The sequence below is a fragment of the Arachis hypogaea genome, chromosome 6 (assembly GCF_003086295.3).
Source record: "Arachis hypogaea cultivar Tifrunner chromosome 6, arahy.Tifrunner.gnm2.J5K5, whole genome shotgun sequence".
NCBI classification, from domain to species: domain Eukaryota; kingdom Viridiplantae; phylum Streptophyta; class Magnoliopsida; order Fabales; family Fabaceae; genus Arachis; species Arachis hypogaea.
Genome location: NC_092041.1, coordinates 108947275 through 108964481, shown reverse-complemented (window position 1 = coordinate 108964481; position 17207 = coordinate 108947275). Strand labels below are relative to the sequence as shown.

The window sequence follows — 17207 nt, the reverse complement described above, 5'->3', positions numbered from 1 at the left end:
AAGATATAGTACTATTAAGACTAAATATTTTTTCATTTTCTTACATTCTTTGAAAAGATTATTTTCATATCTAACGATTTGATGACCATTGGGATATTAAATACATGTGATTCGTTCATATAAATTTTTTAAGAATTTTCTCTGCATATGCATATTAATTATTATTTATAAATAAAATATATATATATTAATCGAAAAACACACAAGTATTTTTACATGATATAATAACATATAATTCTCGATGTGATTATGCTATTTTCTAAAATAATTTTAAAATATATATTAAAAATAAATTAAATAACATATATTTATTCATAATACATAATTAATTTAATAGTTAATTTTTTGGTACACATATTATTTTTGAATTTAAATACCTTAATAATAAAAACAAACATCTCCTTTTAACCTTTGAGTATGATTTAATTTAATTTCTCCATCCTTAACTTAAGATGGTGGAACTGTGGTTGAATACCTACAAACCCAAGCATCCTTATAGACAAGTCCTTGGCTACAATAATAATTGTTTTGTGGGCTACAATGTCTGTGTTCACTACATATGCATAACCCTTCAAGAGCACACCCATCACTCTTCTCTAATTCCTTCCCAAACAATATTTCATCAGACCAATTACTAGAAAACACATTTTGTGGATCCAATTGTTGTTTTGCTTCAATAAACTTGTTGTAATTTGGGAACTTCTTATCCACTCCCAAGAATGCAATGTTCCTATTCTTACCCCAATGTGGCTTAGCTCCATATTTAAAAAACGCCATTTGTTCCAATTCTTCCCAAATATCTTGGTTTAATCGCGGAGTTAATGCGTCTTTGGCTCTATAATAATTGAAATCAATTACTATAGAGTCTTCAGATTGACCTAGATATGCATCCGACCCTTTGATATAACGTAAGAAAATGCCATTATAGTTGTCGGCTCCACAAAAAGATTGGGGGTTTAAGTCTCTGAGCTTTTTCACGTCGAAGACGAAGTCGCGGAAAAGAGAAGCCGGTAAGATTGGAGTGGTCTCAAAGAAGAACAAGCCTTTGATTCTTGGATCCCAAGGACATGATGTGTGAAGTGATTGGGAGTTCAAGCATGAACCTGAGGCTTGCATTTTGCTTTGGTAACCGATTACTGGATAGCCAGTGAAAAGAATGCCATCGTTCTTTAAACCATTTGCTGTAAGTTTTCTGTATGCTAACGTTGCTGCAGCTGTTGAGCATTTCCCATGCGCGTCTCTTGTTCTTTCTAACAAAGTCTCTGTTCATCATCATGCATGCATTTAATTAGTTTGTATTTAGTGAAAACTCAAGTACAATTGTTTTTAGATGAAGTTATTAATTGAGAACTGGTAAAAAATAATTTAATCAAATATATTAAATTATTTAATAATTTTTAACTAGTATTTTCATATAAAAACAACTATACGTGAATTTTTTCAATTTAATTAATTCAAATGCATTTAGGTATTTTTTTAATCAAGTGTTAATAAAAGAATACAAATTTAACAAAATAAATTTGGAATAGTAAAGGTTGCATATTTAAAAAACTTTAGAATAAAAGGGACATTTTGGTAAAGTTTTCATCAACAAATGTTGAGAAAATTAAGAAACACACACTTAACAAAGTTTAGAATATCAAAGTTGCATATTTAATTAAAAAGAATCGCATAAACTAAAGTTTAAGGAGGCGGTAACTAATAACATACTTATTTTGTTATTCCTCCCATTTAGAAAAGCTCATTTATATAATTTTTAAGTTTTGGAGAATTCAAAATTACTTGAATTTTAGTAGATAAACGAAAAATGTTAGGAATAGACTAGTGTTGGTTCAAATGTAAAGTCAAAATAAAAAAATATATATATTAGTTATATAAAATTTATTGTATATATAAAGTAAAATCTTAAAAAAAAGAAGAGTGGTTAAATAGATCATCTGTTAATTATTATTAATTACCTGAAGCTCTAACTGCTTCGGGGATCAAAGTTGGATTATCTTGAAATCCAATGAAGTCAAAGACTGCATTACCAGAAGTATTTAAGGGAACCCTCGAATCGTATCTATAAATTGCCGTGTGTTGTGATGGATACCAAGTTATGTCTGCAAACTCATATTTATTTGCATGATCTACGTACAAATCTTCAAGACCAACATCGGACGTGAAATTGTAGGTTATGCTTCTTTTGAAACTTGGTTCCACTCTTAATGTTACCTATACAGGTTATAATAACATTGCTAATTCATCATATTTTATTAAGGATAAATACAAAATAATTAAATATGTACTAGCTATAAATTTTACATAAATTGAAATTGTTGATACAAAATTTTTATGAACTATTGATAGGTCTTTTATTGATCATCTACTAATTTCTGCAATGACGAGGACACAACAAAGATTATTAAATACTCAAAAAAATATAATAATAAAAATAATTCTCAAATACTTGTTATTTTGTTTAATTTTCATTTGAGAATAGTAGAAGTATTATTTTTTGCAAAAAAAAAAAAGCAAAAGCAACGTGTATTATAATGAAATTAAATAATCAATTCCGCTACGTTACCAACAGCGTTTCTGCTCACTTCTACCAACTCTTATTTATAACTGTGTTTAATAGAAATGTCTTTGTGGATGTGTCTGATAAAAATATTTTTTTATGGTTGTATTTAATAGAAATATTTTTGTAGATATATCTTCTAAATGTGTCTCTTTATATATGTGTTTAAAATATAATAATTAATTATTGTTGGTAATAAATTGACAAATAATATGTTGGTATCCTATACTTTTCCTTAAATCATACTTCTAGCAAATTCATTCACATCTCGTTTACCGTTGGATCAACATTTATTAAAAAGATAAACTAATTAATATAGAATATATCTAATTTCTTGCGCAACTGTTAGTATAATTGTACATGTTTTCTTTTATTATTATAGTTTGTCTCTTTTTAGGTAACAAAAATTAAATTTTAGATCTAGAAGCGTTAATATCATAAATGATTAGGAAAATACGTTTTTTATTATGAGTTATATTAGATAACAAATAATTTTTTTGAACAATATGAATAATCACCAATCAAATCAAAATACATTACATTTTTAAATTACTCACTTAAATTTTAATATTAGAACAATTATCTGCGCATCTAATAAAATACATTATTTATATTGTTTAATATTTTTATTATTTATATATACTTTTTCTTTTATTATTAATGGATGACGATTACTTTCAACTTTCTTGACACATCAAATTATTATTCATACTACACATTGTCGGTGTATAGAATGTATGGTTCTTTTAGACATTGATTAGCCTTTCATAAGAATGGCAAACGGGTCAAAATCTGTCCCATTGATATGTTTCACCAACAAGGCTAGACAAGGTAGAGTTTTGAGACCACCATAAGGAAGAAAAATGCCTGTATCTGCTCGACTTCGTTTGATCCTCACTCACAGCTGGTCGCTCACACTCTTCTACGTCACTCTCAATTCGTAACTCACTCACTCCCACTCACAGTGCACACTCCTCCCTCATGCCTCAACATCGATCGAATCTCTGAATTTTTACTCTGTTCTTGACTTTGACTTTCTTTCTAAGTTAGGATTGTTGAATTTCTACTACTCTATTCTTGATTTTGAATTTTTGAGTTTCTTATGTTAGGATTTTTGAATTTTTAAGACAGTAAAATTATATTGTCACTGTTGTTAATTTAATGTGAATATGTGATGTTGTTATGGTTTTCTGATTTTTTTATTTCCAAAAATACTGATTTGTGGTCCTTATTCTTGGAAATTATTTTTTAAACACAAAAAAAAAAGCTAGCACCAGCTTGCATTAGGCCGAACGGGATAGGAGGTTATTACACTAGGCGGAATGAGACAAGTTAGCTTTTTTTTTTTTGTCGATAGATTTAACAACCCATAATCTTAAGTTACATAACATACTCACTCACACTAATATTAAAGATTCTATCACTATCCAGCTATAGCTAGATTTCAAACCTGAGATGTGGCTTCTGTGAGGCCAACATATTGGCCATTAGTGCAATGCCTCGGCCACAAGTTAGCTTATCTATATACAAATTTCTGACGGGACAGGACCCACTTACCACCTCTGTCATTCCAAACTAGAAGATCATATGAAATATTATTTTATTATCACTTTTTAAGTATTATATATCTATTTTAAAATATGTACCACCCTAAAATTTTAATATTACATTGATTATTTAATATATTTTGATATATATAATACTCTATTCTCAGTTAGCTTTTTAAATATTTTATTTAATATCAAAATATTGTATATCAATAATTATTTAATTTATTTTGACATAAATTTTATATATTAAATACATCAAACAAAATTATTTTAATTAACAGATATTTTGTTTTAAATATATAAAAATTAAAAGAGATCGATTTCTCAGAAACCAACAAACATAAAAATAATTATGGCAGAACTAGCATAATAGACAAATAACCCTTTATATGGCATGATGAAACGATAATACCTAAATTACAGGATTAAACTAATGGGTACTCCAAAAATAGATGTTTAAGTTACTAATTAATTTTGTTTTATGAATAACATTCAAAATTTAAATTTTTAATATATTTATTATGTATAAAAATTTAAAAATTTTACTAAGAATAATCTCAACCGTATTTAAATCCTAAATTATATACTATACCTATGTACTAACCTTGGAGATAGCACCTAAGACACCGAGTGATACTTTGGCAGCATTGAACAATGGATTTTGTTCGTCCAACCTCAAAATCTTGGCGTACCCTTCAGATTTAGAAGCAGGAACAACAATGCTAAGCCCCACCACATGATCATGAACAGAACCACCTTTTCCCCACCAAGAACTCCCATGTGCCCCTGTGCTAATAAGTCCTCCAATTGTTATACCTGAAGAGGCAATGCCAGGGGTTAAATTAAAAAGGATCATGGAAGCAAACATGCAATGACATGTTTTCTTGGATTGATATGAACTAATAAACTCGGATCTTTACAGAAGAGAAAAGGTGTCTTAAAATGTATTTTACAACTACATTTCGAGGAGGCACGTGAATAATTACATTTCTAGCAGAAATAAAGCGACTTCTTATATGAAAATGTTTATATTTAAAAATAATAATTTAGATATTAACTAGTAATTTTGTCAGTAACAATATTATGGAATTATAAATTTTTTTAAATAAATTGTATGTCTATATTTAATCTTTATTCTAAAATGAAAAATATAGTGATATCTAACATTCTTGTAATTAATATTAAAATTTTTATCAAATTAAAAAAGAAAAAATATATATATATATATAATGTTGTCAATAACCTCGACGCTACACAGACTTGGTCATAGTCTTGTAGTATGCTCCAAAATACTCAGAATTACGGAATCGCACAAAAAGACCATAGAGACAAAATCTCTAATGAGCCTAATGGAACCAGGGCCGAAAACTCTTGTGGCCCAAGGAGTCATTTATAGTCAAATGGCAGACGTTTAAGGATGGGTGATGGGCAGTGGAGGCCTAGACTAAGTAGCAATCATATTGCCTTTAAACAAACTGCACCAAGTTTGAATCCCAGCTGTGAGACTGGGATGAGATTTGATAAAATCTCAAAATGTGGATGTGTGAGTGTGTGTTGTGATACTTAGGATTGGGGTTATCCAATCTACTTAACCAAAAAAAAAAAGAATGGATGATGGAGTCTGTAGTTCGAGGTTGTCCAACACTCGATCAAGGCTTTAGCAGGTTAGGTCACCAGGTGTTGTTCAACGATCGATCGAGTTGTTCCACCAACGTCAACCAATGGTAGATCAGTTGTCTATGTTGGTCGAGGTCAATCAGTAGTAGGTCGACGTAGGCTAGCCATAGGACAATAAGTCAGGTAGATCAGCAGTAGGTCGATAGGTCGAAGTAAGTTAATAAGTGTGTGGTCAAAGAGCAATCAATCAATCGAGGTAGGTAGTTAGTTGGCAGACAGTTGGTAGAATAGGTCAACAAACTGGTCATCGGTCGACAAGCACGGTTGGTAGGTAGGCAGACGGTAGCTAATTCGGTATCAAAAGGATTGTGGTAGATCAATCAAGGTTAGGAGGTGGTCAACTAATTGTTAGTGGGCATTGATTATTGGATAATCTTTAGTCGGTCGGGCTTGGTTGTCAGTTGGCGTCATCGGTAATTGGATAAGATAGGTTATCGGGTTGTCGGTTGGTCAACACTGGTAGTTGTTTTAGGTCTTTTAGTGGATAATCAGTTAGTCTATGACCAACATATATTATCGGTGGTTGGTTGATAGGTTGGCGGTCAGTCGATCGATGAAGTTGGCGGTCAGTCGATCGATGAAGTTCTATCAATAAGTAGTCATCCGACGCTATTAATATATTTTTCTATAGGACTATTGGTTTCGTTTTCTTTTCAAAATCCTTTCAAAATATTTTTTTTTATATTAATATATAAATGACAAATTATTTGTTTTATTTGAAAATACAAAACAAGAAAAAAGATATATTCAGTAAGCGGAGAAAGGAGAGTGACAGAGAGAAAAAGAGTTAAAAAGAAAGTGTTAAGTTTGAAAAATTTATATTTAATTGATGATCAAATATTATTAAAAAACTATTAATTTGTTATTTGATTCGAATTATTTATATGATGGATCTGGTTTAGTGTGCAGGAAAAATAGGTTCAATAATGGATCAAAGCCCAAAGGCATTGTAAGCCCAATTTGTTGTTTAATGTTAATTAAGCCTTGTGCAAAAAATTAGTTTTAGTTTGAGTGGCTGAATGATGAATTAAGATGAACTTCAAAGCTAGCCCAAGAATCTGACAAGCCCAAGCAATCTCCTCTCTTAGTCCAACATCATCATTGATCCAAATTTAAAAAGAAAAGAATGGAATTCAAAATTCAATTTGGTTAATTGCATGCATAGGTAACCAAAATTTAAAATTAAATTGAGTTTATTTTACATTAAAAATTTTATCTCTTCTCTCTCTTTTTTATTGTTTTTCGATCATATCACATCCATCAGAGAAATATAAAGAAGAAGTTATCAGAAGGCTATAGAAAAAAAAGGCTATCAAATAGAAAGGCTAGTAAAATCTTTCTTCAAGAAGTGAAATTTAAAGAAAGACAAAGCAAGATATTTGCCATTGAAAGTATGATTTAAAAAAAAGTTTTAAGATTTTACTTGCGAAGAAAAGAAAGGAACTACCTCGGTAAAGGAGTACAAAAGTTTATTTTCATTTTTGTTCATCAAAGAAAGAAGATAGTCGCTGAGCTACACGTAAGAAGAAATAAAAATGGAAGGCAAGAAGCTGTTCTGGGTCAGAGAATCATCAAGGGTCTGAATCCTTTTTTGGAGTCAAAGATAAGATCAAAGGTTCAGATTGAAGGAGTTTGATGAAAAGGATTGAGAGAGATACATGCATGTTGGTTTTCGTTTTTTCCTCTCTCTTTTTCTTGTCCGAACTGCTGCTCTTTGTTAGAGAAGAAGTTGCTAGGTTGGTTGAACCAATTTTAACCTTGGAAGCTTCCCCTTCTATATTAAGGGTGAACGACCAAGAGTTAAGATCAAGGAGAGTAAGCACAGAGCTCTCATAACTACCCGAGCTTCCTGAGTTCTTCTCCTTCAATGGTGTTCATTTTATTTTCTTTTTCTTAGTTTTGTCTGTTTGAGTCTCATGGTGAAAAAAGCAAACATGGTGAGATTTGTAAGAAAAAGCCAGTGAGAGAAAAAAGGCAGTGATCAAAATTTAAAAAAAGTCATAGATGTCTCAAAGTTTCTTTGTACATCTTTCTGTTGTGTTTCATGATCCTGTTGGGATTTTCTTACAAGTTGGGTTAGCACTTTGTGGTTGAAAGCTAGGTTTTGAGTCTTAGTCAAATTCAGATTGGGTGTAGAATCTGGATTTGTTCCAAATAGGAATGGGTAGTTCATAAGGAGAAATTGGTGTTTGTAATATTATGAAAACATAGTGAAATTCTATCATTATTGTGATGGAGACTGGATGTAGACCACATTGTACCTAGTGGCTGAACCAAGATATATCTGGTGTTAATTCTTCTTCCCTACCCCTTTCTCTGTTTCTGTTTATCAGGAGACAAAAACAAAAATATATCTCAACTCGATACGAGACAAAACAAAAGTGTCTCTCAACTTGACACGAGACAAAAAGTACAAATATCTCCTGAAGTTTCTTGAAAAGTCAGAAATTAATATTCAGCAAAAAGGGGATAAGATTCAACCCCCTTCTCTTAGCCACTGATTACCATCAGAAAGGATTTTTTTAATTTAAAAAAATATTTTATTTTAATTACAATGAGAAAATATAATTTGCTCTATTTTAGTTGTTAAATTAGTAATTATTAATAATTAATAATAATACATAAGAAAGATATCATGGATGAAAGAAGAAGAGAGATAAGAAGGGGAGAAGAGGAAAGAGAGAATTTAATTTTAGAGAAAATAAATTATTTTAATTATAATTAATGTTATGTGATAAATTTTAGTTGTAAAATTAGTAATATGTATTTTAATTTAATATTTTAATTTTAGTTACAATTAAAGAATATTATATTGTATACTTTGTATTGGTTGTCAAATTAATAATTAGTAATAATATATAAAAGAGTTAGAGTGAGTAAAAAAAAAAGAGATAGAAAAAAGAGAAAAAAGAAAGAAGAGAATTTTTTAGTTTTGAAAGAAAAAATTTTATTTCAATTACAACGAGAAAGTGATATGTGGCACATCTTAATTTTAGTTAATTATAAAATTAATAATATATAATAGATATGTATTATATTAAGCTGGTTAATTAAACGGAGTCGGAGTCACTCTAATAAAGACGTTTAAAACATTTTTTTAAAGATGTTTTTAAATACTTAAAATTTAATACATATAATCGATTAAATTGTATTATTTTTGTCAAAATTAGGCCAGACAAATTAATTTGACCAAAAAATAGTGAATCAAATTTTGAATTGGTCTAAATTAATATTATTTTTTATAAAAAATGACTACAATACCACTATTATAAAAAATGAATAAAATACTCTTATTATATATATTAATTTTAAAAATTCTAAATTCTAGCTCTTTTCTTCTCTTTTGTCATAAGGTTAGGATTTATAGTTTTCAATATATATATATATATATATATATATATATATATATATATATATATATATATATAATAGGAGTATATTAGTTATTTTTTATAATAGAGATATTATAGTCATTTTTTTATAAAAAATATTTAGATCGGTTCAAAATTTAATTTATTAATTTTTTGATTAAACTGATTTGTTTGGTCTAATTTTAATAAAAGTAACAGTTTAATTGATTATATGTGTTAAATTTTAATTTTTAAAAAATATATTAAAAAAAGACATTTTTAATAATATCTTTATCTAAGTGATTCTCTTAATTAAATATATCAAATTATCTAAAATATAACAAATTTTTAATAGCAACCGAGGCCTTGGATCAATGGCAGCATCACCTGCCTTGTTGGGAGCTGAATCCTCAATAAAAAATATAGAACCCATGTTAGTAATAGTAGTGTGTGTGAATGAGTGTATTGTATAATGTATAAGACCAAAAAAAATAACAAAATCATAATAAAATTGGCGCCAATAAAACCATAAATATAGCAACTACATTTAAAATAACTCAACATATACCTTCCCAATAAGGTGAGACCACCAAACTGAACCCAGCAACTTCAAGTGCATCAATCAACTGCCGAAGGCTGACGCCGGCATCAACGGTAACAACGGCATTGGCAGTGTCGATTTGTATTTGAAGATTATAATGCTCTGTGCTGATAACAAAACTGCTTTGGACAGCTTGGTCAGGGCAGGCGAGCTTGGGCATAGTATGTGAGAATCTCGTGACCACTTTGGCTTTTAGATTGTGCTTGACCGCATAGGACACGGCTGCACGAAGCTCTTCTTCAGTTGTTGGGTAGGTTGCATTGAGGGCATAACAATCTTTTCTGTCACCCCATCTGCCGTAGGTGTTGTAGAGAGTACAGAGTGTTTGGTTGCATTGAAGTGGGGATTCTGGTATCCGAGCCTCAATGATTTGGATCATTGAAGGAAGCATGTGAGTGATAGCAAGAATCCACCAAATCCAAAAGCTAAAGCTAACGCTACCCATTTTGATCATATTATGATAATGATGATGATAATGCTTATTACAGGTAAGGTTCAATTTACGTGAGGGATATATATAGGACTTAAGGCATGGGTATGGGTGTGATTTTTATTTTTGTTTGTTGGGGGATTAATATTGCATTAAATATTATGGGCTTCATTACATAGAGCGTTGAAGTAAGGGGAGGAGATGTAATAATGTTCTATGTATAGAAATATCCTTACATTTTGTGGTCTTTTCTTTTTCAAGTTAACTGAAATAATAAATTATATTCGAAACCGAAAAATAAGATCAAGTTCTTAATACTTAGTTAAGAGAAAACTTTATAGCATTGCTTTAAGACAAAAATTTTCCACACAGCAATTTTTAGGTCCAATACTTTATAGGGGATCTTTTTAAATAAATAAAATAAATGTTTAAATTACAGATATAAACACACATTGAAAAGGATTTATGTTTTTATACCTTATTATTTATTGTGTTTTAAGATAAAATAATTTTTTTACACACGTATCTCGTCTTTTGAAGAGACAGAATAAACAAGTATCTAGTATGTAGACGAAGTAAAATACTACAATCATTTTTAAGCATCTTTCATTTATGATAAAAATAAAATGTGTAAAATTATTTTTATCTAACTTAAACTAACAAAATGTATACTTATTACCTTCTATCATATATATAGAAAAATATGTGCAATAAAATTTTAAAGGATCACATTATGAGTGCATTATTTGAAGGATATCAAATTATTATGCATTTTTGTTCACGTAAACTTCATTGATAACAACTCAATCATCAATAACTTTAAACACACATCCAACAAGATCTATTAAATTTAGACATAATAACCAATGTATATATTAATTAGAATGTTCACTCGTATCTTTGAGGCAAAAATAGAAAGAACACGAGCATATTTGTGTTGAAAACATCTGATTATAAAGATGTTGGGAATGGATACATAAGGTATATACAACATCAATAACTAACATTTAGGCCATAACTTACTAAGTGAGGTAAACTACAAAAAAATATCCATAAATTAGTAACTGTATATTGAATTATTCTATTACATATCTCATCCTCACAAAACAATATAATTATGCATGTATTTCGTTCTTACCATATAGACAAAATACGTTTAAAATTAATTATAGTATCTTATTTTATTTTCAAACTGGATATGTATGTGTTTATTTTTTTTTTATTTATCTTGTCCTCACCAAGAACGAGATATTTTGTGAAAAAAATCATCCTATCTAAAGATGGAATAAATAATATAATAAAGTGTAAAAATCTAAAATTTCCAATGCGTGTTTATATCTATAATTTTAATATTAATTTTATTTATTTAAAAAAAACTATACTTTATAGCATTGTTTTGTCTTTTTCTCCATCAATTTCTATTTATAATTGGACAAATTATTAAAAATATGATCCAAATATTTATATGATGACAAAAATATTTTAAATATAAAAATTTTTAAATCTTTCAAAAAATTTTAAAATTTAATAAAAGTGATCTATTGTCAATTAATTTTATTTTTCTTAATAAGAAAGAATTAAGGGAGCACTATATGTGTTATATGCATATTAAAAATTAATTATTAAATTATTTATTATTTATTTATATATAAATATATTATTTAATTTATTTTTAATATATATTTTATATTTTAAAATATATTTTATAAAAATAATTGATTTAATAGTTGAATTTTATATTTTTATGTGAATTTAACGTAGTTGAATAATATATTATCACAAAGGCATTCTGATGATGTGTGAGGTTAATTAGTCTTTTTCATCAACTACTTGATGATTTGATGGTTGGTTATTTTTATGAAAGTAGTTTTTACTTTTGAATTTTTTTTTTGTCTTTTTCATCTTTCAGTATTGTTTTTATTTGTGCATGAATTTTTCATATGCATATCTAATAATTTACCCTATAATTTAATAATTGGTCCACAATTAATCAATTATTTTTCGTAAGTTACTAGGAAAAGGCGGAACGAAAGAGAGGTAAAGTGGTGAAGGGAAACCAAATAATAGAGGTGCACTCGTGGAGAAGTTTACTTCTTAATTTCCAAATCAAGCTAAGATGTGATGTTTTCAGTTTTTCTTATGTAAATCTTTAGGGACTTTAATCACTATTCATGTGCAAAAGTGATGCATATCATAAAGATCATAAAATTACTCGTTCTAAAAATTTAAACTGATAAAAAAAAATAATACTAATAATTATATTTTTAACAATAGAATTCATTATAATAACTAAAAGAGTAAATATCAAATACTATGTATGTATCATGTGAAATAATGTCTATTTATAGAATAAAAATATAATTTAATCATATCATTAAAATAACCTAATATCAAATTATATAAACATAAACCAATATAACAACATATACTTAAATATTATATTTTATAATATAAAATATTCTAAAAATAGTAGTTTAATATTATTCCTCAAAAACAAGTCACAATCTGAGTTTGTAATTAGGAATAGTTTGTAATTAGGAATAAAAATAAAGAAATAAAAAAATTTAAATAAAAATCTCAAAAAATTAAAATTAATATGGATTAAGAGGCTCAAAATGCAGACAAAATTAGAGTACAAATAGAATTATAGAAACTTAAAATACAAATTAAATTGTTAAAATTCAATATGCAAATGAAATGGTAGAAACTCAAGATCTAGATGAAATTATAAAAGATTCGAGATGCAGACAAAATTACAAGCAGAAATTTAGAATACAAACAAAATTGTTGGAACTCTGAATGCAAATGAAACTGTCGAAATTCAAAATACAGACTAAATTTTTAAAAATTTTGGAATGCATACGAAATTGACGAAAAATAAGATACAAACGAAACTATAAGAACTTAGTGAGTAGAGATAAGATATATTGTTGGATTGAAAACTAAAAAAGAAAAACAAAATACTCACATAAATGAGTTTAGAATAGCAAAAAAACTTCAAAAAATTCAAGCAGGATGTCATAGCTCTAATACTATGCGTTCGTCTACTCGAAAGTATAGTGGATCGGGTCAAACTAGTGCTGGAGCAGAGGTTCGAGAGGGTTGGGACCTCGACGCGAGTTACGGGTCCGAAGCGGTTGCGTGCTGGATCCACAAAAAGGTGATGTGATGGGGCCACCTGCAAGGACTCCGACATCTAAATCAATATCCGTACAAAAAGGTGGCGATTAGGGTTAGAGTAGGTGATGTACCTCTGAGGAGGGGTACGTCCCTCCCCTCTTATAGTCCGTACACAGGTGGACCTTTCGTGGTCAGACTCACTTTTTTAAAAGCTTCTGACAGCTGTCCAGGTTCTACGTGATGAGGAGGGAAAGATGGGTTCCCTGATCCCTAGTGATTCGGGTAGCGTGTCTGTCGGGTAGGCCACTCGGACTCAGACCCAGGTTGCTGGCGGATCGAATCGGAACACTATATTAAAATTTATGATAAAGACTGAAGAATAAATATTAAGTTTTCCCTTATCGAGTCCTGCTAGGGAGCCAATGGGGTATTTGTACAATGTGTACAATGAGCTGCTTATTTAGCCCAATATGAGTTAAAAATGAAAATTACCTACGAAATAATAAATTTTAAAACTCTTATTCAGTTATTTCACGTCAAATTTTAAATTTCAAATTCTCCAATTTCAAATTTCAAATTAAAAAAAATCCATTAGTTATTTCAAAAAAAATAACCATCTGAAATCCTTCAATCCTCTCTTCTTTTTCAATCGGCGGCTACCCCACCTTCATCAATAATCATCCCATTTCACCGTCGCTACTTGGCTTGCCACACGCCACTCACCCTTAATAAAAATAACTATCCACTTAAGGATAAAAATAATCATCCGCATACCTAATGAATTAAACATCTAACATATTTTAATTATATATAACTAAACTCAATCCAATCGAAATAATCATCTACATAAAAATAAAATAACAATCCGCATACCTACTAAAATGGCCATCCTAAATTGACCATTAAAATAGAAGAAGAAGATGAATAAACAGAAGAAACTATTATTGTGGTGAAACATAATTTTAAAGGACTAGTAATGACAAAAGCAGCAATATTGTGAAGCATAGGGCTCAAATCATGAAAGAAGCTAACTATGCTTGGATCCGAAGATGAAAAGTATGGTGGTACCATCGGTGAGAAGAAACTTGAAGGAATGGGAGAAAGCGAAGGCGCATCGGAGGAGGTGAGGACGGTGGCGGGAAGAAGGCACACACCGGCTGCGACGGAGGCGCTGGACGTCCGGGTTACTGCGGTACCGTTAGTTCGACCCACACAATATGTGCGTCCTCCCTTGGCGGTGGCCTGTGCGGCAACGGCGCCAATCGGAACAGTGTCGGCGCGATTTCCGATGGCGGCTGGTGACCGTGGCATTAGTGTATCGGCGAGACTCCATGAAAAAGGTATAAAACGCTGACAAACCGTATTGAGAGAGAGAAGTGAGAGAAAAAGGTAGTGTATTTGTTTCCAAAACTGACAGTAATCCTAATATTTGATTTAAATTTCAAATTAAAAACTATTCAAAATTAATTAGTTGCGTATAATTTAAAATTAATTAATTGCCTATTAAATATTTTAAATTTTAAATTAACTCTATTGTATGTATCGTATAATATTTCTATTGTCTCCTTATCGTTTTTAAATATCCAATGAGAAATGACCATTTAAGTATTTATAAATCAAGAATAAAATCTATGACAAAATTTTATATATATATATATATATATATATATATATATATATTCTGATGGTGTATATAGTTGTTAAATTAAGGATTTTACTTGTGAATGTTTTAGTGTTATTTGGGCACTTTGTTAACAAAATTCTTAAACGCTATTTGGTCCATCGTATAAAATATGATAGTATTAATTAGCTAATATTATGAAATGCGTTTTAATCGTATACATATATATGGTCTTAAAATTATAAAATATAAACGTAATAGTCAAAACTAAATAAAATACTAAAATAATACTGAAATAATATTCAAAATAAAAAACTATATATAAATATATTTGCGTAACTGATGAGTATTTTATCTTATAAAATTATTTTTTATCATATGCATGATTATATAATGAAACAATAAAAATTAGACCAAATAAAATTATATAATTATCTGCAGTGACAGACCTAGAAAATTTTAGGAGTGGAGGCAAAAAAAAATATATATATATATATTAAATAAATTTTGTTAAATATTATTAATTATATGGAGATATAAAAATTAAAAAGAGTTAGCGAACACTTTTATTCTTAAAATACTATTTATTATATATAATTTATAAAAAAGATTTTTTTATTTCTAAAATTTAAAATTAAAATTTTTTAATTAAATTATAGATAACTTATTATCCTAACTAATCTTTTTATATACATTTAATAATAAAAGACTGAATTAACTGGCATATTAGCGCATAATAATACATTAGTATTTATAATTTGAAATTAGAATTATATATAAATTAAATACTAGAAAAATTAAATATTTATATGAAAAGTATGTTTATATAAAATAATAAAAACATAATTTTTATAATTTTTTTATTTTTTAAAATAATTAAATTTGTTATATATTTTTTAATTTAATTTTGATATAATATTAGATAAAATATTTTATGTATCTGTTTAATTATATATTATAATTAAAATATTTTTTATCATTATTTTTAAAAATAAAAAATATATTCTAAATTAGTAAATTAATCAGTTCATTTTAAATTTTATATACAACATAGGTACATATATTAGAACAAAAGATAAAAAATAAGTAATAAGGATGAATAAATCGAGAATAAAATAAAATATATAAAGTCACGAAAAAAATAAAATATTAGATTGATACCTAAACAATAATTGTTTGAATTAAAAAATGCAATTGAAAATATCAAAAAGAAAAATAATGAAATTGAAAGATACATAGAGTCATGGAGAGCTATATAAAAAAATTGGAGAATTTAAAATTTACTTTTTGATGAAGAGAAGATGACCATTAGACAAAGAATAAAAAAAGAAGGTTGAAAATATAAAAATAAGAAGAGGGTTTAAGAAAATAAAAAACTGACGGTACAATAATTAAATTTGATTAGGTTAAATAATAGTCAAAATAATAAAAAAAATAAAAAAAATTTAAAATTTTAGCTAATTAAATTTATTTTATTTATAGTGAAGTCATTTAAAATTTAAAGTGAGAGTATATTATATATAACTATATCTTTTAAAACAAAAATAAAAAAATCATGGAGGCAAGTGCCCCCTCGTTTGTATGCTCGTGTCCGTCCCTGATTATCTGTGACAAGTTAAATATCGCGTTATCTGTGCACATTGCAAATTCTAGGCAATAATATTAGAGACATTATTTCATCCTTCATAAAGTTATGTTTATTTATAGGTATGAATTTATTAAAATAAAAATATAAAGACATAAATTAAAATTAAATATTGACATTAATATTATATTTAGAGACAATAAATCAGTATATTTTATATAGTTTTTTATTAAAAAATTTCAACAAAAAAGATGCGTGTTTCTTTTCATGCGTGGAAATGAAAAACGGGTTGATAATACATCTAAAGATATCAACATCAATCAACCACCCTTTATAAGATATTTTCATCGGCTTATAATTATGGGTGAACATAAAATTTTTGTGGACCAAATTATTGAGGTGGGTGGTTGCTCTAGGAAGGATAACTGTCTTCACTCTTCACACTTCATCAATATAGGTTCTTACAAATTAGTAGTAAACTTTGATCGAGTACCAATAAAAAATTAATTTTTTTAGTTAACACTAGTTAATTTTTTAGAAATTATTTTATTTATTTTAAATTTTTTTTTATCTTAAATTATAGATCCTTAACTCAATTATTTAAATTATAAATCTTAAACCTCTAAATTCTCAAAAAAAAAAAAGATAAAATTTTTAGAATTAAAAAAAATAAAATTGACCAATGTTCATTAATTAAAAATTAATTTTTTATA

General features: G+C 28.0%; 1 protein-coding gene across 1 annotated transcript; it reads right to left on the bottom strand.

Moving 5' to 3' along the window:
* Positions 1-399: 399 nt before the first annotated feature.
* On the bottom strand, positions 400-10213 carry LOC112755578 (L-gulonolactone oxidase 3). Its single transcript, XM_025803757.3, has 4 exons — positions 9706-10213; positions 4715-4926; positions 1959-2214; positions 400-1262 (listed from the first exon to the last, which is right to left on the bottom strand). The coding sequence occupies exons 1-4, from the start codon at positions 10190-10192 to the stop codon at positions 448-450; spliced, it is 1770 nt and encodes a 589-aa protein (XP_025659542.1). The 5' UTR covers positions 10193-10213; the 3' UTR covers positions 400-447.
* Between the last annotated feature and the right edge of the window lie 6994 nt (positions 10214-17207).

Bases quoted from the DNA above. Each gene is read 5' to 3' on its own strand.
- LOC112755578 (XM_025803757.3), bottom strand. From the start codon at position 10,192: ATGATCAAAATGGGTAGCGTTAGCTTTAGCTTTTGGATTTGGTGGATT. The intron at 4,927-9,705 runs GTATATGTTGAG...TTGCCTCTTCAG, and splicing joins GGTCTCACCTTATTGGGAAG to GTATAACAATTGGAGGACTT. The intron at 2,215-4,714 runs GTTAGTACATAG...TAACCTGTATAG, and splicing joins TCTTAGGTGCTATCTCCAAG to GTAACATTAAGAGTGGAACC.